Here is a 26,290-nt window from a genome sequence, read left to right as displayed (position 1 = left end):
TTTTTTTCCCACAAACAGAGCTTTCTTTTGGTGGTATTTGATCACCTGTGCGATTTTTTGATCATGCGCTATAAACAAAAAAAGAGCGACAATTTTGCAAAAATAACAATATTTTTCACATTTTTTTATATGAAATTCCCCCCCCAAAAAATGTAAAAATCTAAATTTTTTAACATTTTCAGCCAATTTGTTTTATGCTACATATGTTTGGTAAAAAAAATCGCAAAAAAGCGTATTTTGATTGGTTTGCGCAAAAGTTATCGCGTTTACTAACAAAGGGAAAGATTTTTGTCATTTTTGTTGTTTTTTTTAACGCATAATGGCGGCGATCTGCGATTTTTTTTGTGGTACTGCGACATTGCGGTGGACAGATCGGACCCTTGACTGACATTTCTGACACTTTTGGGGGTACCAGTGACATTACTGCAGTAATCAGTGCTATACATATGCACTGTTACTGCAAAATAACACTGGTACTGAAGGGGTTAACTTTTTTTAGAGGGAGGGGCTGTGTGTCCCTAGGGGCGTGATTCTTACTGTGATTGGCTGTGGCTTGAGCTGTAGAAACAGTGATCAACGGTCCTACATTGTAGAACCGTGTGATCAGTGTTTCTACACAGGGGAGAATGACAGGCGGCTTGTTTACGTCACACACGCGGGGGGGGTCCGTGACCGTGCGGGAGCAAAAAGCGGGGCTCCGGTGGCGCGCGCTCGCTCCCCAGAGCCTCACAGGCTAGCGACGTAGACCTACGTCACTCTGCCTGTGAGGGGCTGACTGCCGCAGTAAATATACTGTGAGCAGTCGGCAAGCGGTTAAATGTGTTTCCATTGCTTTTGTTGCTCCAAGCTGGTATCAGCTCCTATTCTCTGGTAGATATAAGTATCAAGTTGGGGCGATGCAGGTTTCGGCCCCAATTCTAGCTGTTCACCATTCAATGAATGAATTAGCCTTTGCACCCACCTACTTTCATCATTAAAGCAGAGTTCCGGCCTCAAATACCTTTTTTAACTAAAAATACCCCAATAATACTAATCCATCGCCCTTTACAGAACCGCTATTCTCATACTTACAAGGTGTATAGCAGACATCCCAACCTGCAAAAACTCATTTCAGGGAAGTGGCAAAGTCATTTCAGGGAGGTGAGCCCCCCCCACACGCCGCCGCCGCCCCCCCCCACGCACGCCTGCGCCGCACCCCCCCCCTTTCCAATTTAACACTACCAGAGAATAATGAAATGAAATGTAATCAGTATACCTGGTCACTGGTGCTGGTCACTGATGCTGGTACTGTTCACTGGTGCTGGTACTGTACTGGTCTGGTAACTGGTGTGGGTACTGGTCACTGGTGCTGGTACTGGACACTGGTGCTGGACACTGATGCTGGTACTGGCCACTGGTGCTGGTACTGGCCACTGGTGCTGGTACTGGCCACTGGTGCTCGTACTGGCTTGGTCACTGGTGCTGGCCTGGTCACTGGTGCTGGCCTGGTCACTGGTTCTGGTACTGGCCTGGTCACTGGTGCTGGTACTGGCCTGGTCACTGGCCTGGTCACTGGTACTGGTACTGGTGCTGGTCACTGGTGCTGGTACTGGCCTGGTCACTGGTGCTGGCCTGGTCACTGGTGCTGGTACTGGTGCTGGTACTGGCCTGGTCACTGGTGCTGGTACTGGCCTGGTCACTGGCCTGGTCATTGATACTGGTGCTGGTACTGGCCTGGTCACTGGTGCTGGTACTGGCCTGGTCACTGGTGCTGGTACTGGCCTGGTCACTGGTGATGGTACTGGTGCTGATACTGGCCTGGTCACTGGTGCTGCTACTGGCCTGGTCACTGGTGCTGGTACTGGCCTGGTCACTGGTGCTAGTACTGGCCTGGTCACTGGTGCTGATACTGGCCTGGTCACTGGTACTGGTACTGGCCTGGTCACTGGTGCTGGTACTGGCCTGGTCACTGGTGCTGGTCACTGGTACTGGCCTGGTCACTGGTGCTGGTACTGGCCTGGTCACTGGTGCTGGTCACTGGTGCTGGTACTGGCCTGGTCACTGGTACTGGCCTGGTCACTGGTACTGGCCTGGTCACTGGTGCTGGTACTGGTCACTGGTGCTGGTACTGGCCACTGGTGCTGGTACTGGCCTGGTCACTGGTGCTGGTACTGGCCTGGTCACTGGTGCTGGTACTGGCCTGGTCACTGGTGCTGGTACTGGCCTCTTCACTGGTGCTGGTACTGGCCTGGTCACTGGTGCTGGTACTGGCCTGGTCACTGGTGCTGGTACTGGTCACTGGTGCTGGTCACTGGTGCTGGTACTGGCCTCTTCACTGGTACTGGCCTGGTCACTGGTGCTGGTACTGGCCTGGTCACTGGTGCTGGTCACTGGTGCTGGTACTGGCCTGGTCACTGGTGCTGGTACTGGCCTGGTCACTGGTGCTGGTGCTGCTCTCAGGTTAGGTCACTGTGTCTGTCACAGAGTGGGGTGTCACGATGATTGGTCCCGCGCGCCAAAATGCCTCCTGGAGTAGACGATGTGGCTGTAGTAGAGAGCAAAGCCGCTGATTGCTCTCTGCAGCTCCTCCCACAGGCGGAGTGCATGACTCATATCACTCCGCCTGTGAGCCGGTTCTACTTCGGCTCCGACATGATTTCTCTGTGCAGGCTCAGCTTGCTGACACACTGACTCTTCTGCCTGCATCGATGAGTCATCTGACTCACTTGACTCACACACACAGCCGGGATATTGCCCTGAGCTTGCGGGTGTCCGTGAGCTCAGGGCGGAAAGCGGGAGTCTCCCACGACTTGCGGGAGACTTGAGATGTCTGGTATAGTATTGGATTTTAGTCAAAATATTACTTTTAAAAATGCTGTCTGGGCGCGGCCATCTTGGATGTGGGCATCTGAAGCTCGCAGTGTAATCTGCTGTGTCCTTCTTCCTGATTTCAGGGAGTGTTCTGGGAGTTCTTCCTGATTCCAGCCTCCTGGGAGTGATGACAAACAGCTCCCAGCATGCAATGCAAAGGCGGAAGTGATGTCGGTGGCCGCGACCACAGAGGGGGGAGAAGGAGGAAGTAGAATCAAAAATGCCCTAAAAATAAGGTAAGGGACCCCTGAAAAAAAATTGAAAATGCCCAATTGTTGATCAGCATAGCGAGCACTCCAGGAATCACTAAAGTTGCAAAATAGGCCGGAACTCCGCTTTAAAGCCACTAATGAAAGATGGCTTTCTGTGTTGGACAGTGTCCTAACATCACCCATGCATCCTCAGAACAATTCAGATGAAAGTAAACAGTGAGGTCCGGGGACTGGCTAATGTCATTGATCAAATGTGGCCAAATCTACTCAATGACATCAGTCAGCATCCTTGGACCTTTTGCTCACATTCAACTGCTGGACTAGGATTTGAATTGAATTAGCATCTGAGCAACCCCTATCCTGCAGTGAATGTCAACAATTTTAGCTTCACTGCCATTTGTGGAGAGAGAATCAGAGGAAGGGGATCACCACGGGACATCTGTTGTGTGGGACCGTTTTTTTTGAAAATCCTGGGACATCATTGTGAAACATTATTTTTAGATACCTTTTGGACATGTTGGAACAATATTAATATTTTAATAGGTACCCTATACTCATTCATGCAAAGGGATGGATATCTGGAGTCTCATTTATTTTAAAGAGGGCATCCAAATTCTGATTGATCCTCCAAAATGCAGACAAGCAGGTCCTCCAGGCCAGGGATGTAGGTATGTGGCCCTTGTCCTCATCGGGGACATGGTGCTTTGCCAGGATCTCCTCCAGCAAGGTACCCTCCCTATGTTGAACCTGGTATGCTTTAGCAGGGAAAGGAAGGGGGGGGGGGGCACACACTTGCTGCCCTGCTTTCCAAAGCCAGACAAGCTGCATGCTCAGATTGGAGAATGGGGTTCATGTTCCCCTCAGCCACTGCCCAGCTCTATTTCCTATTAGCCTATTAGACAAAATGAAGCAGCGACCTCCCACTCATCCCTTCTTCTATCCAAGTTCTCAAGTCTCCTGGACTGTTTTCTGATTGAGCCAAGCACTTTGAAAATGCTATATTGTCAAGTTGTTGCTATGGGTAACCCAGGGGAATCCGTAACCAGCAGCTCCCATGGGAGTAGTGCTAGATAATATAGTTCATAAAAACTGTCTATCAGTATTATCACTGCTGATTCTCCAATAGTTTGTCCTTCAGGACTTTGCCACACCCAGTTCTGCCCATTTCTTTCTGGATCGACAGCACCGCCCCTGTTATTCTCTCCCACTGTGAGCTGCAGTGCCTGGGAGGCGAAACATGTGAGACAGAAATGAAGGAGGATTTGGCTCAGTCAGGGAAGGTTAAGGAATTTTTTAGTTTATGAGGCTCGTGCATCACATAGTAACCGGATATGGTACTGGTTTAGGCTGGACTAGAGGAGCATTTAGTTTTACTTAACCACTTGCCGACCGCTCACATTAAGCGTACTGCGGCAAAGTGGCTCGATTCCTTCCAGCGACGTAGACTTACGTCGCTGGACTCCTCCCCTTGTGGGCGGTGCACGCGCGTCAACCGAGGCTCGCTCCCGCTGTATTCAGACACAGCGGGAGTCGGGCCAGGGGAGGAGCGGCGGGGATCGAGAGAGAAAATCCACCCGCTTGTGTAAACAAAGCAGGCGGATCTTCTCTGTGACAGGCAGGGACAGATTACAGGATTCAGCATAGATGAACCTGTGATCTGTGTCTGTGTCACACAATCCCCTCCCCCCACACACGTCAGTAAGCACCAGGCATACATTTAACCCCTTGATCACCAATAAAGTTAACCCCTTCCCTGCTAGTGTCATTATTACAGTAACAGTGCATATATATAGCACTGATTACTGTAGAAATGTCACTGGTCCCCCCAAAAGTGTCAAAAATGTCAGTCAAGGGTCCAATCTGTCCGCCGCAATGTAGCAGTCCCGCAAAAAAAAAATCGCAGATCGCCGCCATTACTAGTTAAAAAAAAAAAAAAACAATAAAAATGACAGAAATCTTTCCCGTAGTTAGTAGCTGCGATAACTTTTGCGCAGACCAATCAAAATACACTTATTGCGATTTTTTTTTACCAAAAATATGTAGCAGAAAACAAATTGGCCTAAAATGTTAAAAAAATTTGATTTTTACATTTTTTGGGGGGAATTTCATATAAAAAATGTGAAAAATATTGTTATTTTTTCAAAATTGTCGCTCTTTTTTTGTTTATAGCGCAAAAAGTAAAAAATCGCACAGGTGATCAAATACCACCAAAAGAAAGCTCTACTTGTGGGGGGAAAAAAAGACATAAATTTAATTTGGGTACAGTATTGCACGACCGCGCAATTGTCTGTTAAAGTAACGCAGTGCCGAATCGCAAAATATGACCTGGTAAGGAATGGGGTAAAATCTTCCGGTCTTAAAGCGGTTAAAAATACGCTCATTGAGAATTTTTTTGTCAAAGACATGTAGCTAAATACATTTTGGCCTAAATATATGACAAAAATTGAATATATTGAATGTTTTTTAACTGTCAAAGTAGAAAAATATTGTTATTTTTTCAAAATTGTCGCTCTTTTTTTATTAATATCGCAAAAAATGAAAAGCGCAGAGGTGATCAAATACCACCAAAAGAAATCTCTGTTTGTGGGAAAAAAAGGACGTAAATTTCGTTTGGGTACAGCGTTGCATGACCGCGCAATTGTCAGTTAAAGTCGCGCAGTGCCAAGTTGCAAAAAGTGGCCTGGACGTAAAGCAGGAAAATCCTCCGGTGGTAAAGTGGTTAAAGGACCAGCCACTGCCTGAGAAGAGACAAAGAAGAAAAGGGCCTACACTTCACATAACCGGCCTGAAGACTTCAGAAAGGCCATTGATGGCGAAATGCCAAAACAATATCAGCAAGTCAGCAAGCGTCGATAATGTGACAATAATTTCATGACTTATTTGTCTGTCTAAAGAATTTTACATTATTTATAAAATTCATTCAAAGTGTTACTAAACCCACAACAGTAAAATCAGCCTGTATATGCCGTAAAGCATGCTTGTTATACACAGTAATCCTCTGCATTGTGTAAAAAGGTTGTTTGATCCTGTATGCACAGATCCTCCACTTCTTGCATTGTTCCCATAACATGTCCGGATAAGACAGAGTTACTGGAGTCAGGCTGCACATGCTCAGTTTAGTGTGTATGGCTAGATAGTTTTTTCTTTTTCTTGGGAGAGTGCATGTGATCGGCACAGGGCCAATCAGCACTGTCCAGACAGGGGGGTCAGAGGTCCTGAATCTTGATAGGACAGCCAGTGCAGTATGAAAACTCCTTCTACAAGCTTTAACCACTTAAGCCCCGGAAGATTTTACCCCCATTCCGACCAGGGGGTATTTTGCGATTCGGCACTGCGTGACTTTAACGGACAATTGCGCGGTCGTGCGACGCTGTACCTAAACGAATTTGGCGTCCTTTTTTTCCCACAAACAGAGCTTTCTTTTGGTGGTATTTGATCACCTGTGCGATTTTTTGATCACGCGCTATAAACAAAAAAAGAGCGTCAATTTTGCAAAAATAGCAATATTTTCCACATTTTTTTATATGAAATTCCCCAAAAAAAAAATTTAAAAATCAAAATTTTTTTACTTTTTCGGCCAATTTGTTTTATGCTACCTATGTTTGGTAAAAAAAAGCGTATTTTGATTGGTTTGCGCAAAAGTTATCGCGTTTACTAACAAAGGGAAAGATTTCTGTCATTTTTGTTGTTTTTTTTTTTTAACGTGTAATGGCGGCGATCTGCGATTTTTTTTGCGGTACTGCGATATTGCGGCGGACAGATCGGACCCTTGACTGACATTTTTGACACTTTTGGGGTTACCAGTGACATTTCTACAGTAATCAGTGCTATATATATGCACTGTTACTGTAAAAATACACTGGTAGTGAAGGGGTTAACTTTATTTGGGAGGGAGGGGCTGTGTGTATCCCTAGGGGCGTGCTTTCTACTGTGATTGGCTGGGGCTTGAGCTGTATGGACACTGATCAACGGATCTACATACTAGATCCGAGTGATCAGTATCCTAACAGCAAGGAGAATGACAGGCAGCTTGTTTACACAAGCTGCCTGACATTCTCCCTCTCCCCCGCCGATCGCCGAGTGACCGGCGGACATCGGGTCCGCCGGTCACACGCGCGGGGGGGTCCGTGACCACGCGGGAGCGGGAGCGCGCCTCCGGGGGCGCGCGCTCGCTCCCTAGACCCTCACAAGCTAGTGACGTAGCCCTACGTCACTTTGCCTGTGAGGGGCTGACTGCCGACGTAGATCGGCGTTAGGCAGTCGGCAAGTGGTTAACCAGACACTAATAGAAGTAGCAAGACTGCTATATACTACTGATGAGAAAAGGGATTTAGCAGTTTATATTTACTAAAATAATTGCATTTTCATGCTCTGTGTACTGTGGGAGACCAGAAATAGTGACTGCAGACTCCTGGATTTAGTAATGGTTTAAGAATAGTGTAAAACAGCTGCGCTATGTGCCACTTAACAAACAATCAATATTTTCCAAAGTTTAAAAGTTATTTTTAAAAATTTTTTCTCATAAGATGCATAAAAAGCAGCTACACAAAAAGATCCCGAAATAATCATAAAACATAAAAAGTATAAAATTGTAGCGCTTAAAATAATAAAAAGTCCATATAATTAAAAAGGAGAAGTCCTTTAAAATCAATCAAACAGTAGATAACCACGTGTGGATAGGAAATGGCGTTTTCACCAACTCTCCCTCTGAAGACTGTGAGACATAAACCACCACCAAGAGAGGTATCTTAAATACCCTTACCAGATCTCACCATCTCATGAGCAATGTATATGAACAGATGTCAATAGACATAAGACCGGTTCTTAGCAGGTATCCACAGTCAGCCGTATCTCAAATGCTGATATTCCCACGTAAACTTGATCTCAAAAGGATACAAGAGAAGCCTCTCATAGTGTAATAAATCTTAGATAATCTTTAATTAGCATAAATCAATTTACATTCCACTCACATTTCTGCAGAGTGGCAGCAGCGTTGAGTATATCCACATGCAGTTTCAAACCGAAAAGATGGCTGCCGTCGTCCTCCACTGCGCATTCATCCGCCTCCACTAATGGGGACACCCAACGTACGTTTCATCATACGTAATGACGTCGTAATGACGCCCCTGACGACGTCATTACGTATGACGAAACGTACGTCGGGTGTCCCCATTGGTGGAGGCGGACGCATGCGCAGTGGAGGACGACGGCAGCCATCTTTTCGGTTTGAAACTGCATGTGGATATACTCAACGCTGCTGCCACTCTGCAGAAATGTGAGTGGAATGTAAATTGATTTATGCTAATTAAAGATTATCTAAGATTTATTACACTATGAGAGGCTTCTCTTGTATCCTTTTGAGATCAAGTTTACGTGGGAATATCAGCATTTGAGACACGGCTGACTGTGGATACCTGCTAAGAACCGGTCTTATGTCTATTGACATCTGTTTATATACATTGCTCATGAGATGGTGAGATCTGGTAAGGGTATTTAAGATACCTCTCTTGGTGGTGGTTTATGTCTCACAGTCTTCAGAGGGAGAGTTAGTAATGGTTTAAGGCCTTTATTAATTTATTTATTTATTTTAAGCAGGCAAATTTTACACATTTGTGCAAAAAATATAAATAAAAACATTTTAAATACTGCACCATCTTATTTTTAAAACCGTACTTGTTTCTCTGTGCACACAAAACACAAATCTTTCATTATCTTACTGTGCCTCCCTTCCAGGCGATGTCTTCTGGGTTAATGTTGAATATTTGATCTATTTTACCATCATCAACGCTGGCCAGTGGTTGGAAAGAAGATTCATAGCGTTCTCCGGTTTTTTGAATGATCCAATTGGCTAAAATCAGCCCGGATTGTACTTCCCCGCCATTGTTAAAGAAGATTTCTTCTCCGGTTGGGTCGGTGTAATGGACGTTTCTCACAAAGTGGTGCAACTTTCCAAGGATATAAACACATATAAACAGTTACTTAAAGTTGAACATAGTAGATACACATAATGCTGCTCTGTATTCATCAACACAACAGTTAATGTGATTTGCTAAATACACACGGTGTAGGCTCCTGGATCTATAGACCAGCCTTTCTTTACCAGGGATAATAGGGGTTCTTTGAACGATGAGCTGATTCTTAGTAGGGATGATCGAACGGTTTGGGTCGACCATCGGTTCGACCCGAACATTGGCTGTTCGGGGTTCGGCCGAATTCCGAACTTTTTGCTGAAAAAGTTCGGAATTCGAAAACCAGAACCGACCAAAATGCAATGGGACAGGAACTGGGCTTTAAAAGCCCGTGATTGGACCAGAACCATTAGTAAAAGCCAATTGAGGGGGCAGGAGAATGCTAGGAATGTGATTGGAGTGACTAGGGGGTCCCTAGACCAATCATTAGTGAATACGCCCCCCAGTATATAAGATAGCCCCGCCAAATTCCTAGCATTGTAATACAAGGACATGGAAGAGAGTGGAAGCAGTTCTGTTACTTCTGCTTCAAAAGTGTCATTTAGCATTTATTAGTGTGAGGAAAGGGATATCTAGTGTAGTTAGAGTGCTTTTTTCCACTTTAGTTAGATTCAAAAATCTAGTTTCTGTAGGGAAAGTGTTAAGTGCCAGGGTGACCGTAATGTAGTGTAGGGTGAACTGACACTGACTGATATGGCAGGGTGACCAAACCCTTCCATGTCAGGGTGACCGCTATAGAGAAAAGTTTGTTTCTCTTAGGTCACCTATAGAACAGGGATATGGCTTCTCGCCTCTCAGCCTGCTTTTTGCTGCAGGCGTTTATAGGGCTTTTTTGAGGACATGTTTGGAGTCAGGCATGACATCTGAACTTGTGTATAGGGGTATATACACACACACACATGTATGTATATATACACATACAGTATATAGGTGTGAAAGTAGCAGAACACTATGCTTGCGCTAATTAAATAATTAACACCCATATGGCTCCACTCCTATCACACCTATATATGTAGGTGTATATATACATATAAGTATGTGTGTATATATACCCCTATACACAAGTTTAGATGTCATGCCTGCCTCCAAAGACCCCAACAAAAATACCCCAAAAAAACGCCTGCACCAAAAAAACACGCCCAGTTGTGTTATTGCAGGGCATTTTTTTGGGCATTTTTTTGGGGTCTTTGGAGGCAGGCATGACATCTAAACTTCTGTATAGGGGTATATATACACACACATGTATGTATATATACACACCTACACATATATAGGTGTGAAAGTAGCAGAACACTATGCTTGCGCTAATTAAATAATTAACACCCATATTGCTCCGCTCCTATCACACCTATATATGTGTAAGTGTATAAATACATATAAGTATGTGTGTATATATACCTCTATACAGAAGCTCAGATGTTTTGCCTGCCTCCAAAGACCCCAAAAAAATGCCTGCAACAACACACCTGGCCGTTTTTTTTTTTTGGCGCTAGCGTTTTTTTGGGCATTTTTTTGGCATCTTTGGAGGCAGGCATAACATCTAAACTTCTGTGTAGGGGTATATATACACACATACTTATATGTATATATACACCTACATATATATAGGTGTGAAAGTAGCAGAAATCTATGCTTGCGCTAATTAAATAATTAACACCCATATGGCTCCGCTCCTATCACACCTATATATATGTAGGTGTATATATACATATAAGTATGTGTGTATATATACCCCTACACAGAAGTTCAGATGTTATGCCTGCCTCCAAAGACGCCAAAAAAAATGCCCAAAAAAACGCTAGCGCCAAAAAAAAAAAACGCCCAGGTGTGTTGTTGCAGGCATTTTTTTGGGGTCTTTGGAGGCAGGCATAACTTCTGAACTTGTGTATAGGGGTATATATACGATCGTGTTTATAAAAAAAATGTTTTGCATTGCTACATGTTCCCCAGGTCAGTACCCGGACCCCCATACACTTTAGTTGGGCAATAACTTGCATTTCACAACTTAAGCCCCGGAGGATTTGGCTGCTCAAAGACCAGGGCCTATGTTGCGATTCGGCACTGCGTGATTTTAAAGGACAATTGCACAGTCGTGCAACGCTGTACCCAAATTAAATTGACGTCCTTTTTTTCCCCCACAAACAAAGCTTTCTTTTGGCGGTATTTGATCACCTGTGCGATTTTTACTTTTTGCGCTATAAACAAAAAAGAGCGACAATTTTGAAAAAATAACAATATTTTTCACATTTTTTTATTTGAAATTCTCCCCCAAAAAATGTAAAAATCCCAATTTTTCATCCTTTTAGGCCAATTTGCATTCTGTTACATATTTTTAGTAAAAAAAAAAAAACGCAATAAGCGTATTTTGATTGGCTTGCACAAAAATATCGCGTTTACAAACTAGGGGAAAGATTTATGTCATTTTTATTGTTTTTTTTTTTTTAACTAGTAATGGCGGCGATCTGCGATTTTTTTTTTGTGGGACTGCGACATTGCGGCGGACAGATCGGACCCCTGACTGTTATTTTTTTACCCTTTTTGGGGTACCAGTGACATTACTACAGTAATCAGTGCTATACATATGCACTGTTACTGTAAAAATGACACTGGCAGGGAAGGGGTTAACTTTATTGGTGATCAGTGGGTTAAATGTATCCCTAGGGGTGTGATTCTAACTGTGGGGGGGGCGTGGCTTGTGATGTAATCACAGAGACATACGATCCTATATAGCAGGATCCTATAGTCTCTGCAGTTACACCAGGGAGAATGACAGACGGTTGTGTTTACATCAGCCGTCTGCCTTTCTCCCTCTCCAGCGGGAGATCGCTAGTGACCGGCGGACATCGGAGCCCCCGGTCACTCGCGCGGGGAAGGCAGAGAACGAGCGGGGGAGGGAGCGCGCCTTTAGCGGCGCGCGCTCGCCCCCAGCGGCGCGCGCTCGCCCCTATAGGCGAGCGACGTAGCCCTACGTCATTTTGCCTGTAGGGGGCTGACTGTCGCAGTAAATAGTCGGTCGGCAAGCGGTCAAGCTTTCAAAATGAGGACTTTCGATTTTTGACGTTCGAATCCCATAGATTTCAATGGAGTTTGTTTGTTCAAACAAACTTTTCCTTTGTTCACGGTGTTCTGGTGCGAACCGAACCGGGGGGTGTTCAGCTCATCACTATAAGCACTTTTCCACTGCAAGTACCGGCTCGTACCGGCTCGGCTCTACTCGGCCCTGCTTGGCCCGGTTTGCTTTTCCACTGCTGGTACGCATGGTATAGTGTCGGAACGGTTCGGTACGGTATGGTTTGCTTTTCCACTAAAGTAGTACTAATGTTAAGTGGGTGGGATAACAACGGGGTGGGTGGGATTCTCTGACCAATCAGTGGCTAGTAGTGACTGCATGCAAAGGATTGTGGGATATGGTACCAGTTTTGTACCTGTTGGAACCACAATCGAGTAGGTACTGTTTTTTCAGAGCCGTACCGTACCGTACCGTTCGGTTCCATGCAGTGGAAAAGCAAACCTATACCGTACCGTACCGAACCGTTCCGACCCTATACCATGCGTACCAGCAGTGGAAAAGCACAAAAGCGTGCCGAACCGGTACGGTACCATGCAGTGGAAAAGCGCCATATGTGGCACTTTGTGTTGGTCTGTCACATAAAACCTCAATAAAATACATTTACGTTTTTGGATGTAACATGACAAAATGTGGAAAATGTCAAGGGGTATGAATACTTTTTCAAGGCTCTGTACCCTCAGTAAGATGAAATTCTCCCCTTTCTAAAAATATTATCTTCTCCTCCTCCACATCCTACTGTCCCCTCCCTGCCCCAGGGGGCCCTCAACACCAGCTATTAGGCAACTTGGCAAATCAATTCACCCATCTCTAATGATAAAAATCCAACTCACAACCTGACTTATTCCAAATCTCCCAGATTTAACTTCCATCAAGCTATGCAGGGCGGTAACCAGAACATTCACCGCTGTGTATGCAAAGGAAGGCTTTCTGTCCTCTATCCCAAAATAAGTTGACCAAATACTGAGTTCTTCTGTACAGTTCACTGCAGTCTCATTTGAGATGCTTTGAAAAAACGCATTATTGGTGTGGTTCCTCATTAGACAGTTATAAATGGTAAACAAGAGCTCTTCTTGTATTGGGTCAGCTGGACGGGTAAATGAAGTGACTCCATTAATGAACGAATCCAGCCCGGGGATTAATTTCTGGGGCCAAAGAAAAATGAAGCTGCAGTTGATTGCTGAAAAGTGAACCTCTAATCCACATTTTATATTATCCGAGGACTCATGGAGAACTAAAGTAATGTTTTCCTTAATAATTTGCAGGTCATAAAATAAAAAGAGAAAATTTGATAAATTGCCAAATATGATTACAACCTTAGCTTTTGATTTGTCATTAAATTGCCTTTTCTTCGCCATCTCATCTTGGTATTTACCAATTTTTATCGTATATGCAATGCAGATGCCATGGTGGCTCATCATCTTACTCAGTTCTTCTATCTCCTTGTCACTACTGCCATCAGCTGGTGCCACCAATCCAACCCAGTTCCATCCAAAATGTTGGAAACATTTTATGAGGGCAGCATAAAAAACCCGATTATTTGATGTCATCCTGTATAAAGTTGGATACAATTTTCTGTCACTCAGGAGAGGGTCAGTGACTTGATAATTAATCTGTAAAGTAAAACAAGTTGTCAACTCATCCAATAAGGGACAAGTACCTTTGGGGGAATCAAAAATGGAGAAAGATCTGTGAGTCTTAGTAGAGGATAAACTAAGCAATAGCATGCAATGTCAAGCGGCAGCTGCCAAAGCCGGCAGAATATTAGCATGCATAAAGAAAGGGATGTATTCCAGAGATAAGACTATAATCCTTCCACTTTATAAAACTCTGGTCCGACCGCATCTGGAGTATTCTGTCCAGTTCTGGTCACCAGTCCTCAGGAGGGATGTGTTGGAGCTGGGGAGAGTCCAGAGAAGGGCAACTAAACGAGTTAGGGGATTGGAGGACCTTAATTATGAAGAGCGTCTGCAATCACTTGATTTATTCTCCCTGGAGAAGAGATGACTGAGGGGGGACATGATAGCAATTTATAAATATCTCAATGGTGATCTTGGCATAGAAAAACAGCTATTCAGACAAAGGGATTGCATGAGGACTCGAGGACATACAATGCGATTAGAGGAGAAGCGTTTTAACCTCAGGCAACGTGGGGGGTTCTTTACTGTTAGGGCTACAAGATTGTGGAATTCTCTACCACAAGAGGTGGTTTCTGAGGGAAGTATGGTGGCTTCCAAAAGACTCTTAGGCTCCATGTACACGGGACGTTGTTAAAAGTCCCTTGAATGCTGGAATTTTTTTTTTTTTTTTTTTTTAGGACGTTCAAAACGTCCGTTGTGTCGCGTTTACACCCACGTTTAGCGGGCGTTTAAAACCATTCCTAGAGGTCAAAAAAATCATTCCACTTTAAAATGGAAAAACGCGAGCGCAAAAAGCGGGTCATCGCGTTCGGTCGTGTTCAGTCGTGTTCGGCCGCGTTTTTGCATTTGAAACGCCGGGAAACACACGTTCGAACGCAAATAATTGCGTTCCAAAAAACGTCCCTGAACTCAACTGCCTGCAAATAACTGTGAACGACCCTGTGTACATGGACAGAGAAGATAACATGTAGGTGGTTTCAGGGGCTTCTGAAAAAAACGCCCAACTGCTCCTAAACGGCCATTTACAACGTCCCGTGTACATGGAACCTTAGACTTACAACTCAAGGATCAGAACATTCAGGGGTATGTGAGATGATTACAGCCACACACACCTACACAGGTTGAACTGGATGGACTATTGTCTTTATTCAACCTCACCTACTATGTAACTATGTAAGTATACTAGCACACAAAACAGTCCTAGCACCTCCTTATGCACTATATTTCAGGAATCCGTATTTGAAATCCTGACAAAATGGTATTGAACCCCCCCGTAGGCTCCACTGAATGTTACCACTGATCTTAGACACCTGCTGAAGATGTGGTCTGGTCATAGAAGCCATCCTGCACATCTTCTGGAAGACCACTCCAGACCTTTTTGCCGAAGGTGAGACGTATAATAATAATATACAGATTTTGAAATCCCATTGGACACTGATTTGTTCCTATTTCACCCTTTCAGCATATTGCGGATTGGATTAACAGATTGTTGTGTGGGGCACGGGGGACCCAGCTGTTTTGGTACACATTGATGCTAATGACAAAGTTAGAGGAAGGTGAAGCATCCTAAAAAATGATTTCAGGGACTTAGGAGCTATATTGAAGAAAATGACCTTCAGGGTGGTATTCTCAGAGATATTGTCTGTACCTCGAGCCACACCAGAGAGGCAGCAGGAGTGCAGGGAACTTAACACGTGGCTAAAGAATTGGTGCAGGAAGGAGGGTTTTGGGTTCCTGAAGAACTAGGCTGACTTTTTAGTTGATTACCGGCTTTATAGTAGGGATGGACCACACCCAAATAGAGAGGGTGCAGCTCCGTTGCGGAAGAGGATGCCCAAAAAGTTAGAGGGGCCTTTGAACTAGGTGGTGGGGGGAGGGAGCAGAGGAAACAATAGCCAGCAGTGAGCAAAAGTTAAGAGGGTGTTAAAGGAGGCATTAGCGGTAGTAAAACCATAACACCCAAAGCAGGGGTGAGTGGGTTGGCAGAACAAAATTACAGCCACAGAGCTATTGAGGAAATAATATGTGGCCATACAAATTTGAGAGGCACGTACACAAATGCCATGAGCTTGGCTAACAAAATGGGCAAACTGGAGCTGCTCATGCATGAGCAGGATTTCTACTTCGTGGAAATATCAGAAACTTAGTTAGACAACTCACATGACTGGCTGCCATTTTTCCAGGGGTATTCCTTGTATTGGAGGGACAGGGATGGTAGAAGAGGGGGAGGAGTATGCCTATATATTAGGAATAATTTACTGGTGAACATAGGGATAACATTGCAAATGGGGCAACAGAAGAGGTGGAGTCCCTGTGGGTAGAACTTCAAAGGAAAGGAACAAATGGGAACTTAATATTGGGGGTATGCTACTGGCCCCTAACCTGAAGGATGAGGAGGAGTTGGAATGCATATCACAGTCAGAAGTGGCAGCAAGGCAAGGGCAATGTCATCATAATTGGGGACTTTAACTATCCAGATGCTGACTGGGCAGAGGGGACAGCTCACTCATCAAAGGCTTGTCATTTCCAAAATGTCTTACAAGACATCTTCATGCGGCAATTGTTAGATGCCCTGACTAGAAATAATGCAGTGCTAGACCTATTAATTAGAAGTAACAAAGATGTGGAAATACGGGGCAACTTGAGAACCAGCAATCATAGGATAAATCCATTTAGCTTAAATCAAAGGAAAAGGAGGCATGAGGGTAGTACAAGAACACTGGATTTCAAAAGAGCCAACTTTTCTAAATTGCACTCAATTCTACAAGATATTAAATGGGACCAAATCTTAGAATCATAGAACACAGAGGAAAATATTAAATAAAAGTATTATCCTGTATTTTCCAATGGGCAATAAATATAGAAGAGCTAAGGTTAAACCTGGGTGGCTAAACTTTAAAATAAAAACATACATTTAAGAGAAAAAAAATATAAGGCAGAGGGGTCATTGTCAGCATTCCAACACAACAAGGAATGCAATAGGAAGTGTAAGAAAGCAATCAGGGCAGCTAAAATTTACAAAAGAGACACAAAGTAGAAGAGAGTAAACAAAAATCCCCAAAATGTTTTAAATACATTAACAGTAAAAAAGTGAGGTCAGAGCACATTGGTCCCATAAAAGATGATCAGGGGAAGTTGGATACAAATGATAAGGAGAAGGCAAATGTACTAAATGCTTTATTCTTCTCGGTTTTTACAAAGGAAAAGGAGGGGTATAGTAATCAAGACTGTATTTTTAGTAACACATCACAGACTGTACCCTTGTGGCTAACAGAAGGCAATTATCGAAAAAGACCTGAAAAGTTTAAAGCAAATTAATCACCAGGACCAGAAGGTTTACACCCGGAAGTCCTCAGCTATTTTTTATAGACAGCATACTGATAGGAATGGTGCCAGCTGATTGGAGAAAGGCCAATGTGGTACCAGTATTGAAAAAAAGGGCAGAGATATATACCTGGAAGCTACAAGCCAATCAGTCTAACATCGATAGTATGTAAACTATTGGAGGGGATGATAAGGGACTATATCCAAAAATTTGCTGATGAAAACACTTTTATTAGTAGTAATCAGGATGGATTTATGAAAGGTTGTTCTTGCCAGACCAACTTGTTAACATTCAACGAGGAAGTGAGCTGCCATATAAATAAGAGAAGGCCTGTGCATGTGATATAACTGGATTTTGCAAAAGCATTCAATACAATTCCACATAAATGCTTAGTTAATAAATTGAGGTCTGTTGGCATGGACCACAAGGTGTGTATCTGGACAGAAAAATGGTTACAGGGGTGTCCCCAAAGGGTGGTGATAAATAGCGAGTACTCAGACTGGTCTCGAGTGGAGTGTCATGGGCTTGCAATAGTGTTTGGCAGCTTACGTGCTCCTTCATGTCTGCATTAGAGGCCAGATTCCCCTTCTGGCTCCTTTTTATCATCTCTCCTTCCTGTTCGGCCCCACCCCGGGCCATCACAGGAAGTCTATATTAACCAGTGCACTGCAGGTCTGCTTTGCTGTTCAACAGTGTTTGTTAGTTGTTTCCTGTCTGCCATGTGCTTGATCTACCTTTCTGTGTACCGACTTTGGCTTGTCTCTGACCACTCCTGTTTGCCTGTGAACCTGACCTTTGGCCTGTTCCTTGGTTACCCTCGTCTGCCTGTTGTTCGGACCTCGGCTTACCCATCACTAGCCCTTGTGTCCTGAGTGACTGCTTCCCCTCTCTCCCTACGGAGCGTGACCCGGGGGACCCCAGGGGCCGTGACCTGGGCCCAGCTGCAGCCAAGTCCATCCTCACCACTAGAGGCTCTGGTGAACACCTGCTGGGTCTTAGACTCCGTGCCCTGAGGAATGTTGGGCTCACATTCCTGTCCATCCGCAGCAGTCAGCTACTGGGTTCACTACCTTACGGGGCACCCCTGCCTCCAACAGGGTGCAGTCATCACCTGGCCACAAGTGACCTGACAGTTTGAACAGCCATGAACCCGGCCGATGTGCCGCACCCTCCAGACGATCCATTACAGGGCTTAGTTCGCAGACTCGAGACGCAAGAAGCTAATCAGACTCAGGTGATGCGATTCCTACAGTATCTGGCTTCCCGTTTTGAACAGCTTCAGACCTCTTTGGGAACCCCGAATCCGCAACCCCAAGAGCAACCAGTGGTTGGGCCTGTCGCGCCTGTCGCAGATTTGCAATTGCTGCAACTACCTCCTCCAGTCCGTTTTTCTGGAGACTCCAAGGCCTGCAGGGGGTTTCTTAGCCAATGCACCATCCATTTTGAGCTTCAGCCGCAAAACTTCCGGTCAGATCGGGCAAAGGTAGCCTATATTATTTCCCTCCTTTCCGGTGAAGCTCTAGCCTGGGCTGCCCCCCTGGAGAACAGAAGGAAGGTAGACTACAGTAGAGAATCATATGATAGGAGGCTGTAATCCCACACATTTGCACTGCCAAAAATCTGCTGAATCTGGCTGCAATTGTTTCTGTAAAAAACAAAATTTACAGTAAAGCCTCTCTGACTTTAGTATATTCTTAGTGTTTTCTAAATGACATTAGTACTCCACCTATATCTATTACTTTTTAGACCTTACCCATGTTTGTGGTTCCAACGCAACTTTTTGTTGTGCGTGGTTGGAGTGATATTGTAGATAAATAATGAAGTACAGTGAGCACCTACCTGTAATATATAGTGAACTGATTACTTACCTGTGTGTACCGATACAGACTAAGTAAATGAGCCATGGCTTGACTTGTATGTAAACCGGAGTCACCAATAAAACCGGCCACTTCCCCGTGTCTCCTACAGGAATAATTAGGAGCTTCAGTCCTTTTTCCAGACAATATCTGCAGGACATATCCCAAGGTTCTCTTTGGATCTCCACAAGTATTAAATATATGATAACCCAGAGTAACGTTGGGTAGAAGATCGGGATCCTTGTTAATTTCATCAACAGCAAAGATCATTGCCAGGATACTTTTATACTCTCCAATGTCAGGGCTGTAGAAAATGAAGAACTATTACAAACATTAATGGAATGGGTTTTAGCACCATGGAGAGCACTGATTTGTCTCTTTCATTGCATTTTCATTGTTGTATACACAATACACTGGTGCCAGAAGTTTAGCTGTCAGACATGAAAATGTATGTGAAAGCTGCTGTAGATAAAAATGGTGGTAATGAGTGTGTCTCATCTATTCACCGTATGCAGATACATCAGCAACACTGACCAAGTGACTATGAGACGAAAAAAAAACAAAAAAAAACCGAAGAAACTGAAAATATATATAATGTTTAACAGCAGCTAAACACACTACACTGGCTGAAGGTGGAGAGCTCAGCAGGGAAACCTCTGGTGAGTGTTGTGTTGGAAGTATTTAGCATGTTAGTGCCGGTTCACACTACCGCGACCAGAAAGTTTAGCGCGACTTTAGTGTGACTTCAGCGCGACTTGTGAATTATTTTAAGCGACTTATATGATAGACGACTTTGTATTTGGCCAATCAGAATATGATGTGTTGTGACCTAATTTCCCTTTCCTGTTTTTTTTTTTACTTTTTTCCAGTTTCCCATGTGTCCTGTGTTCTCTGTGTGTGTGTGTCATCTGTGTGTGTGTGTCTGTCCACCAGTGCCATGTATCAGTGTCCACCAGTGCCACTGTCCACCAGTGCCACCTATCAGTGTCCGGCAGTGCCACTGCCACTTATCAGTGTCCACCAGTGCCAGTGACTACCAGTGCCACTTATCAGTGTCCACCAGTGCCAGTGACTACCAGTGCCACCTATCAGTGCCCACCAGTGCCACTGCCACATATCAGTGTCCACTAGTGCCACGGCACGTAACAGTGTCCACCAGTGCCACGTATAAGTGTCCACTAGTGCCAAGGGCACATAACAGTGTCCACCAGTGCCACGTATCAGTGTCCACTAGTGCCACAGGCATGTAACAGTGTCCACCAGTGCCACGTATCAGTGTCCACTAGTGCCACGGGCACGTAACAGTGTCTACCAGTGCCACGTATCAGTGTCCACTAGTGCCACGGGCACGTAACAGTGTCCACCAGTGCCACGTATCAGTGTCCACTAGTGCCACGGCCACGTAACAGTGTCCACTAGTGCCACGTATCAGTGTTCACTAGTGCCACATATCAGTGTCCACCATTGCCACTGTCCACCAGTGCCACCTATCAGTGTCCAGCAGTGCCACTGCCACTTATCAGTGTCCACCAGTGCCAGTGACTACCAGTGCCACCTATCAGTGTCCAGCAGTGCCACTGCCACTTATCAGTGTCCATCAGTGCCAGTGACTACCAGTGCCACTTATCAGTGTCCATCAGTGCCAGTGACTACCAGTGCCTCCTAACCACATCTCTGCGTCGTCTGGAGGACATTATAGCAGGAGAAGGTGAAATAAAACTGGAGCACGAGAAATCTAAGCAGGGCCAATATTACAGACAATGCAGAGATAACGGTGTATGGGGGAGGTGGAGGCTTGGCTGCACTATGGAATGCCTGGGTAATTTTACTTCTTCCTGTAAAGTCTGATAACAAGTCACTTGACAAAAGATAAGGATCCGACTTGGAGGCGACTCCCATTGAAGTCTATTGGCACAAGTCGTATACAAGACGCCTCAAAGTAGTACAGGAACCTTTTCTGAAATCGGAGCTATTTCAGTGGTGCATATTAAGACGGCTCTCATTCATTTACATTGCATTTGTGATGACAAGCGACTTGGGGCGACTTGAGGGCACACAAGTCGCCTGACAAGTTGTACTAGTGTGAATGGGGTCTTAAGAGCAACAGAATGTCAGGGTGATGGGTCTGAAACCTGATGAGACAGACACTTGATTGTGCTGATATGAGACTATATTGATACTATGTGACATTGGCTTCTAGTACATGTGATCTCCTTCACCTTATGGCTCTGAGCACCTCATACAGCAGACTGGAGATTTGTGTGAGACCTCCTCTGCTGCTAGAAATTTTCAAAACTTTATATCCCATTGCCTTTTATTTACCTGCTCTATTCCTTCCTAGCGGATAGTTACATTCCACTGAACTTGTTCTGTAATATTGAAGACATTTCTCAGCTTATCCAAGCCACTTCTTCAGTTGAGGAACATACCCCAGTTTTTATATCCATAGCAGGTAGCACCAACACCTTAATCCAAATACAATAAAATGTCAAGACAGATGTTCATTGTCCAAGATTCGGAAGGGAGGCGTAAAAGTTGTGAAACCACCCTGCTCTGGATACTTAATTCCATCCTTGGTGTCAGGAAGCCTATATACAGTGTTAATCCTTCATTTTACATTGCAAATGTTGTAAATTGTTTACCAATTGCTAGGGTAGAGATGTTGCAGTCTTGGGCAGTCATTATCTGCCTTGACATATTCTAAAGTGATTGTATTAAAGCGGAGTTCCGGGCACAAAAACTTTTTTTCAGTGAACATACCCCCGGGACAGTCAGGGCTAGTACATTCCACAATGGCTAGCCTCCTATCTGTCCCGGTTTGCACTTACCTACAAGAAGAAATACTCACTTTTAAAATTTCTTCTCCAGCGTTGCCATCTCTGTTGTGGGCAGCTGAAGCCGGCGCGATCCTCTTCTGCGTCCTCTTCCGCGTCTTCTTGTCCCAGAATGCACGGCACCGGCCCCTCTCGTCACTTCCGGTGTGGCGCCACATTCCTCCACAGCTTCTGGTCATGCCCAGAAGCTGTTTAGCAGAGAATGCGGCGTCGCCCCGGAAGTGACGAGAGGGGCCGGTGCCGTCGCATTGATTCCTGGGAGCGATGACGTTCAGCTCCCAGGAATCATCGCAAGACAGGAAGTGACGTCGGAGCCGCGGCACCGAGGGAGGAAGTAGAGAATAGGTGAGTATTTTCAATCTCCAATTACAAGGTGAGTGAAAAAAAAAATGCCTAACTATCCAATTCCTTTTCAGGTGAAGGAGACCAAGCGGATGGGCACAAAAAAAAAAGTTTGTTTTTGTGCCCGGACCTCCGCTTTAAAGGTGACTGAGTTAATCATGTGGTTATATGTAAATGTTGTGTGTAAGAAAGTAGTCTATGCTAGGCTACCTATTGCACTTGCTAAAATGTATCAATAAAATGTGAAAGACGTCACCGGATGTGACGAAACGCGTACGTGACGTGTGACGGAGGTGGAGCGCATGCCGGAAGCTCTCCCGCTCGCCACCCTGCATTCAGTTTGCGCTGACACGCACGATCACCAGGGACCTATAGTGGCCCCTTTTTTTAATTGGAAAAACTTTTTATTTGGTTTTATTTGTCTATATACTTTGTATCAGTGCCAGTATGCCTTTTACCCATGATTTGGGAATAAAATTTGTATTCTAAAAATACTACACTATCCGGAGCATTCTTGTCTTCCTTCCTATTTGGCCTGAGGTGAGGTATCTACCCAAAGCGAGCCACGAGGAGACCCTTATCATACCCTGGAGGCTATCTATGCTTGGTTGGTCTTGATGCCATAAGGCATACATGACCCACATCTTTCGGTAAGTGATCCACTCTTACCATTTTTCACGGTGGAAAAGGAACAAAAAGCTGCACTGATAATCACAGAGCGAACTGAAAAATCTTCACGCTGAGCACCTGCACTTATTTTTTGTGAATAATGATTATTTGCACGAGAGACTCACTATTTATTTCAACTTTTTCATGAAGTCTTCACTACAGTCACCTGTTATGGACTTTAATTTATGAATGATTTATGTATATCACCATATAATTTTATATTAATAGAGGAGTATTTATTTATTTATTTATTTATTTATTAATATCTTTTTCACATTTTATTGATACATTTTAGCAAGCGCTATAGGTAGCCTAGCATAGACTACTTTCTTACATTCTGTTTACATAATTTCTATAGCAGCTGCTTCAAACGCACATCATTGTATTTATTTATCTATCTATACCATTGATTTATTTATTCACATATTTATCCTAACACACCAGGCGCGGGGCATATAGTATATTCCTTACATATGTAAATGTTGGGTTATTTTCCTGACACTCATTGGAACTGAAGAAGTGGCTTGGATAAGCTGTGAAACATCTTCGCCATTATAGAACAAGACCACTTGAATTTGACCAACTACTACTAGATATTCCATGACTTTGACAAATGAGAACCTCTGCCCCAAAAGCAGTGCTAGCCACAGTGTTAGTCCCCGGGACAGACATATCAGTGAGGAATGTGTTCTGCCCTAACACCGGCTCTGCTTCCAGAAGTTGGATATCCACAGCCTTCAGCCCTGGATTAGACCTTGAACTGCCAGGTATAAAGAACCCTTCGACGGGTCACCTCTAATTCAGAAACATATGTAGAAAGCAAAAAAACAATAACAAAGACTTACTCATGACAGAAAAAAGATAATGAGCTATAGTCATATAATCCAACTCCAGAGTGAGCAGAGACTAATCCTCCGATAAGGACGTCTCCCTCTTGGTAATATTCATACTCAAATAACAATTTTGAGGCATTGAGTCTACAGAGAGAGGCTGAGCTCCAAGACATCATGACTCCATAATATGTGACAGAAAGGGGGACAATCAGCAGGTAACAGGCGGAGTGGACAGGAGACCAGTTCATGGTGGACACCAAATTTTTGCTTGACAACAGTGTGGTCACCGGCAGCTCTGCACATCCTCAGCACAGGAGGAGAGACGGAGTCACCAGCACTTTATATACATGAAGTCAGACTAATTTACATCTACAGGCTCAGCTGAAGAACAAAGAACTGATTCCATACTGGTAACATCAATCTAAAAACATAACCTCTATATTGGACAGTGTGACAACAAAGTTGATTTATTCTTATTCTTCATGTCTGGTTCAGCTTAAAGTGGTTGTAAAGGCTCAAGGTTTTTTCCACCTTCATGAGCAGCCTTTATGGATGTAAAATAAAAAAAAACCTTCTCTGTGCAGCAGTCCCCCAGCCCCCCTATTATTTACCTTAGCCCCATCACAATCCAGTGATGTGCACAAGAGCAGTGACTCTCTCCAGGTACTGCCTCCTCATTGGTTGAGACTGTAGCAGGAGCCATAGGCTCCCAGTGCTGTCAATTGGAGCAAGTGAGGAGGAAACGGAGGCTGAGCCTTTGCAATGAGAGCTCAACTAAAGCTTCCAGTCATTTTTTTTCCATCTGTGACTGCAATGGGGAGATTTTCCCTCACTTCCTGTCCCTGTAACCTTACAGCATAATACAAGTGGCCAATCCTGTTTATTTTATTCATAAATGATCTAGAGGAGGGGATATTGAGTACAATCTCAGTATTTGTGGATGATACTAAACTAAGCATGCCAACATCTTCTATGCAGGATGTGGAAACCTTACAAGCGGACCTGAACAAAATAATGTGGTGGGCAACTACATGGCAGATGAGGTTTAATGTTGAAAAATGTAAAGTAATGCACTTGGGTGCCAGAAACCAGAAAGCAAGCTACTCACTAGGGGGGGAACCTCTGGGTGAGTCTAGGATGGAAAAGGACCTGGGGGTACTGGTAGACAACAGGCTTGGCAGTGGCATGCAATGCCAAGCCGCTGCAAGCAAAGCCAACAGAATACTGGGATGTATAAAAAAGGGGATTCACTCCAGAAATAAAGAGATTATTCTCCCTCTCTACAAGACTCTGGTCCGGCCACATCTGGAGTATGCTGTCCAGTTCTGGGCACCGGTCCTCAGGAAGGATGTGCTGGAACTGGAGAAAGTCCAGAGAAGGGCAACAAAAATAATTAGGGAAATGGAGGACATCAGCTATGAGGAAAGACTACAAGCACTGAACTTATTCTCTCTGGAGAAGAGACGATTGAGGGGGGATATGATATCAATGTACAAATACTGTACTGGTGACCCTAGCATAAGGAACAAACTATTCAGAGAAAGGAGATACAATAAGACACGTGGCCACTCACTAAAACTAGAGGAAAGGCGGTTTAACCTTAAAGTACCTAGGGGGTTCTTCACTGTCAGAGTAGTGAGGATGTGGAATTCTCTTCCGCAAACAGTCGTATCAGCAGGAAGCATCGATAGTTTCAAAAAACTATTAGATGGACACCTTAAAGACCACAACATACAGGGGTATACAATGTACAACATACAGGGGGTATACAATGTACAACATACAGGGGGTATACAATGTACATATAATACAAAAATGTGCTGCGCCAGAAATCACACAAAATAAAACAGTGATAATATGTGATAATAATAGATGAAAAACAGTTCATAAGGCACATAATCGTGCTAGTGCTCCAATCAAAGAAATCTCCAAAAGTCCCAGTGTTCAACTGAAATGTGATCCAATCGTGATAAACAACGAATATTGTGAGCACCGTTTAGTGAATCCCTCCACCAGACAGATAAGCCTCTCACCTTCCCATCAGACCCAAATGGGCCAGCAATCACATAACATGGATAATGGATTTCCAGGAAAGGGCCTCTCTACTGTGTAGCTCCAGGGATTCCAAGATATATGTGGGGATAAGAATGGGACAAAATCTAGTGCTCTCTGTATATATATATATAAATCAGCTTTATTGAAGAGAATAAACAAACTCACATTTGCAGGGCACTCAGCCGTGCCTGCTTTGCTGACATGTAGTGTAGATAGTGCTCCGGAGAAACGATCTGCGTCGGCCACGCACGCTCCGCCCCCCCTATACGCGTTACGTCGAGCGTGATGCTCCTTTGACTTCCTCGGTAGGGGTGGCTTGTGCGTGTCAAGCCTCGCTTTAAATATATGAGCGCTCCGGTGGATTGGCCAGCGGGTCATAGTCCCTCCCCTTCCTGTTAGCTTAATGTGAGACACCGGAACCTCCGAACCAGGCATTCGTTCGGCGGTGTCCCTAGCTATTATAATGATTGGGGTAATAAATGGGATCTAAATAGTACTATTGATATAATACAATGGTCTACTGAATAGCGGATACAGCGTGGCGATGCCGATCTCTCTCAGGAATGCACTAAATACATTTAAAACATATAATGATATATTCACATATATTCTATACCCAATTTTCATAAAAAGCATAT

General features: G+C 44.3%; 1 protein-coding gene across 1 annotated transcript in view; it reads right to left on the bottom strand.

Moving 5' to 3' along the window:
* LOC309552458 (vomeronasal type-2 receptor 26-like) overlaps positions 1-26,290 on the bottom strand; it is a gene marked incomplete at both ends in the record, with an annotated part of 53,148 nt that overhangs the window by 13,895 nt on the left and 12,963 nt on the right. The window contains one exon of the mRNA XM_082253427.1: positions 18,932-19,240. Coding sequence (XP_082109553.1) covers positions 18,932-19,240 — 309 coding nt within the window. The remainder of the gene's footprint in view (positions 1-18,931; positions 19,241-26,290) is intronic.

The sequence above is a fragment of the Pelophylax lessonae genome (genome assembly GCF_965119305.1).
Source record: "Pelophylax lessonae genome assembly, chromosome: 1".
Lineage (NCBI taxonomy): Eukaryota > Metazoa > Chordata > Amphibia > Anura > Ranidae > Pelophylax > Pelophylax lessonae.
Note: the sequence above shows the minus strand (reverse complement) of the source record. Positions and strands in the feature narration are given on the sequence as shown.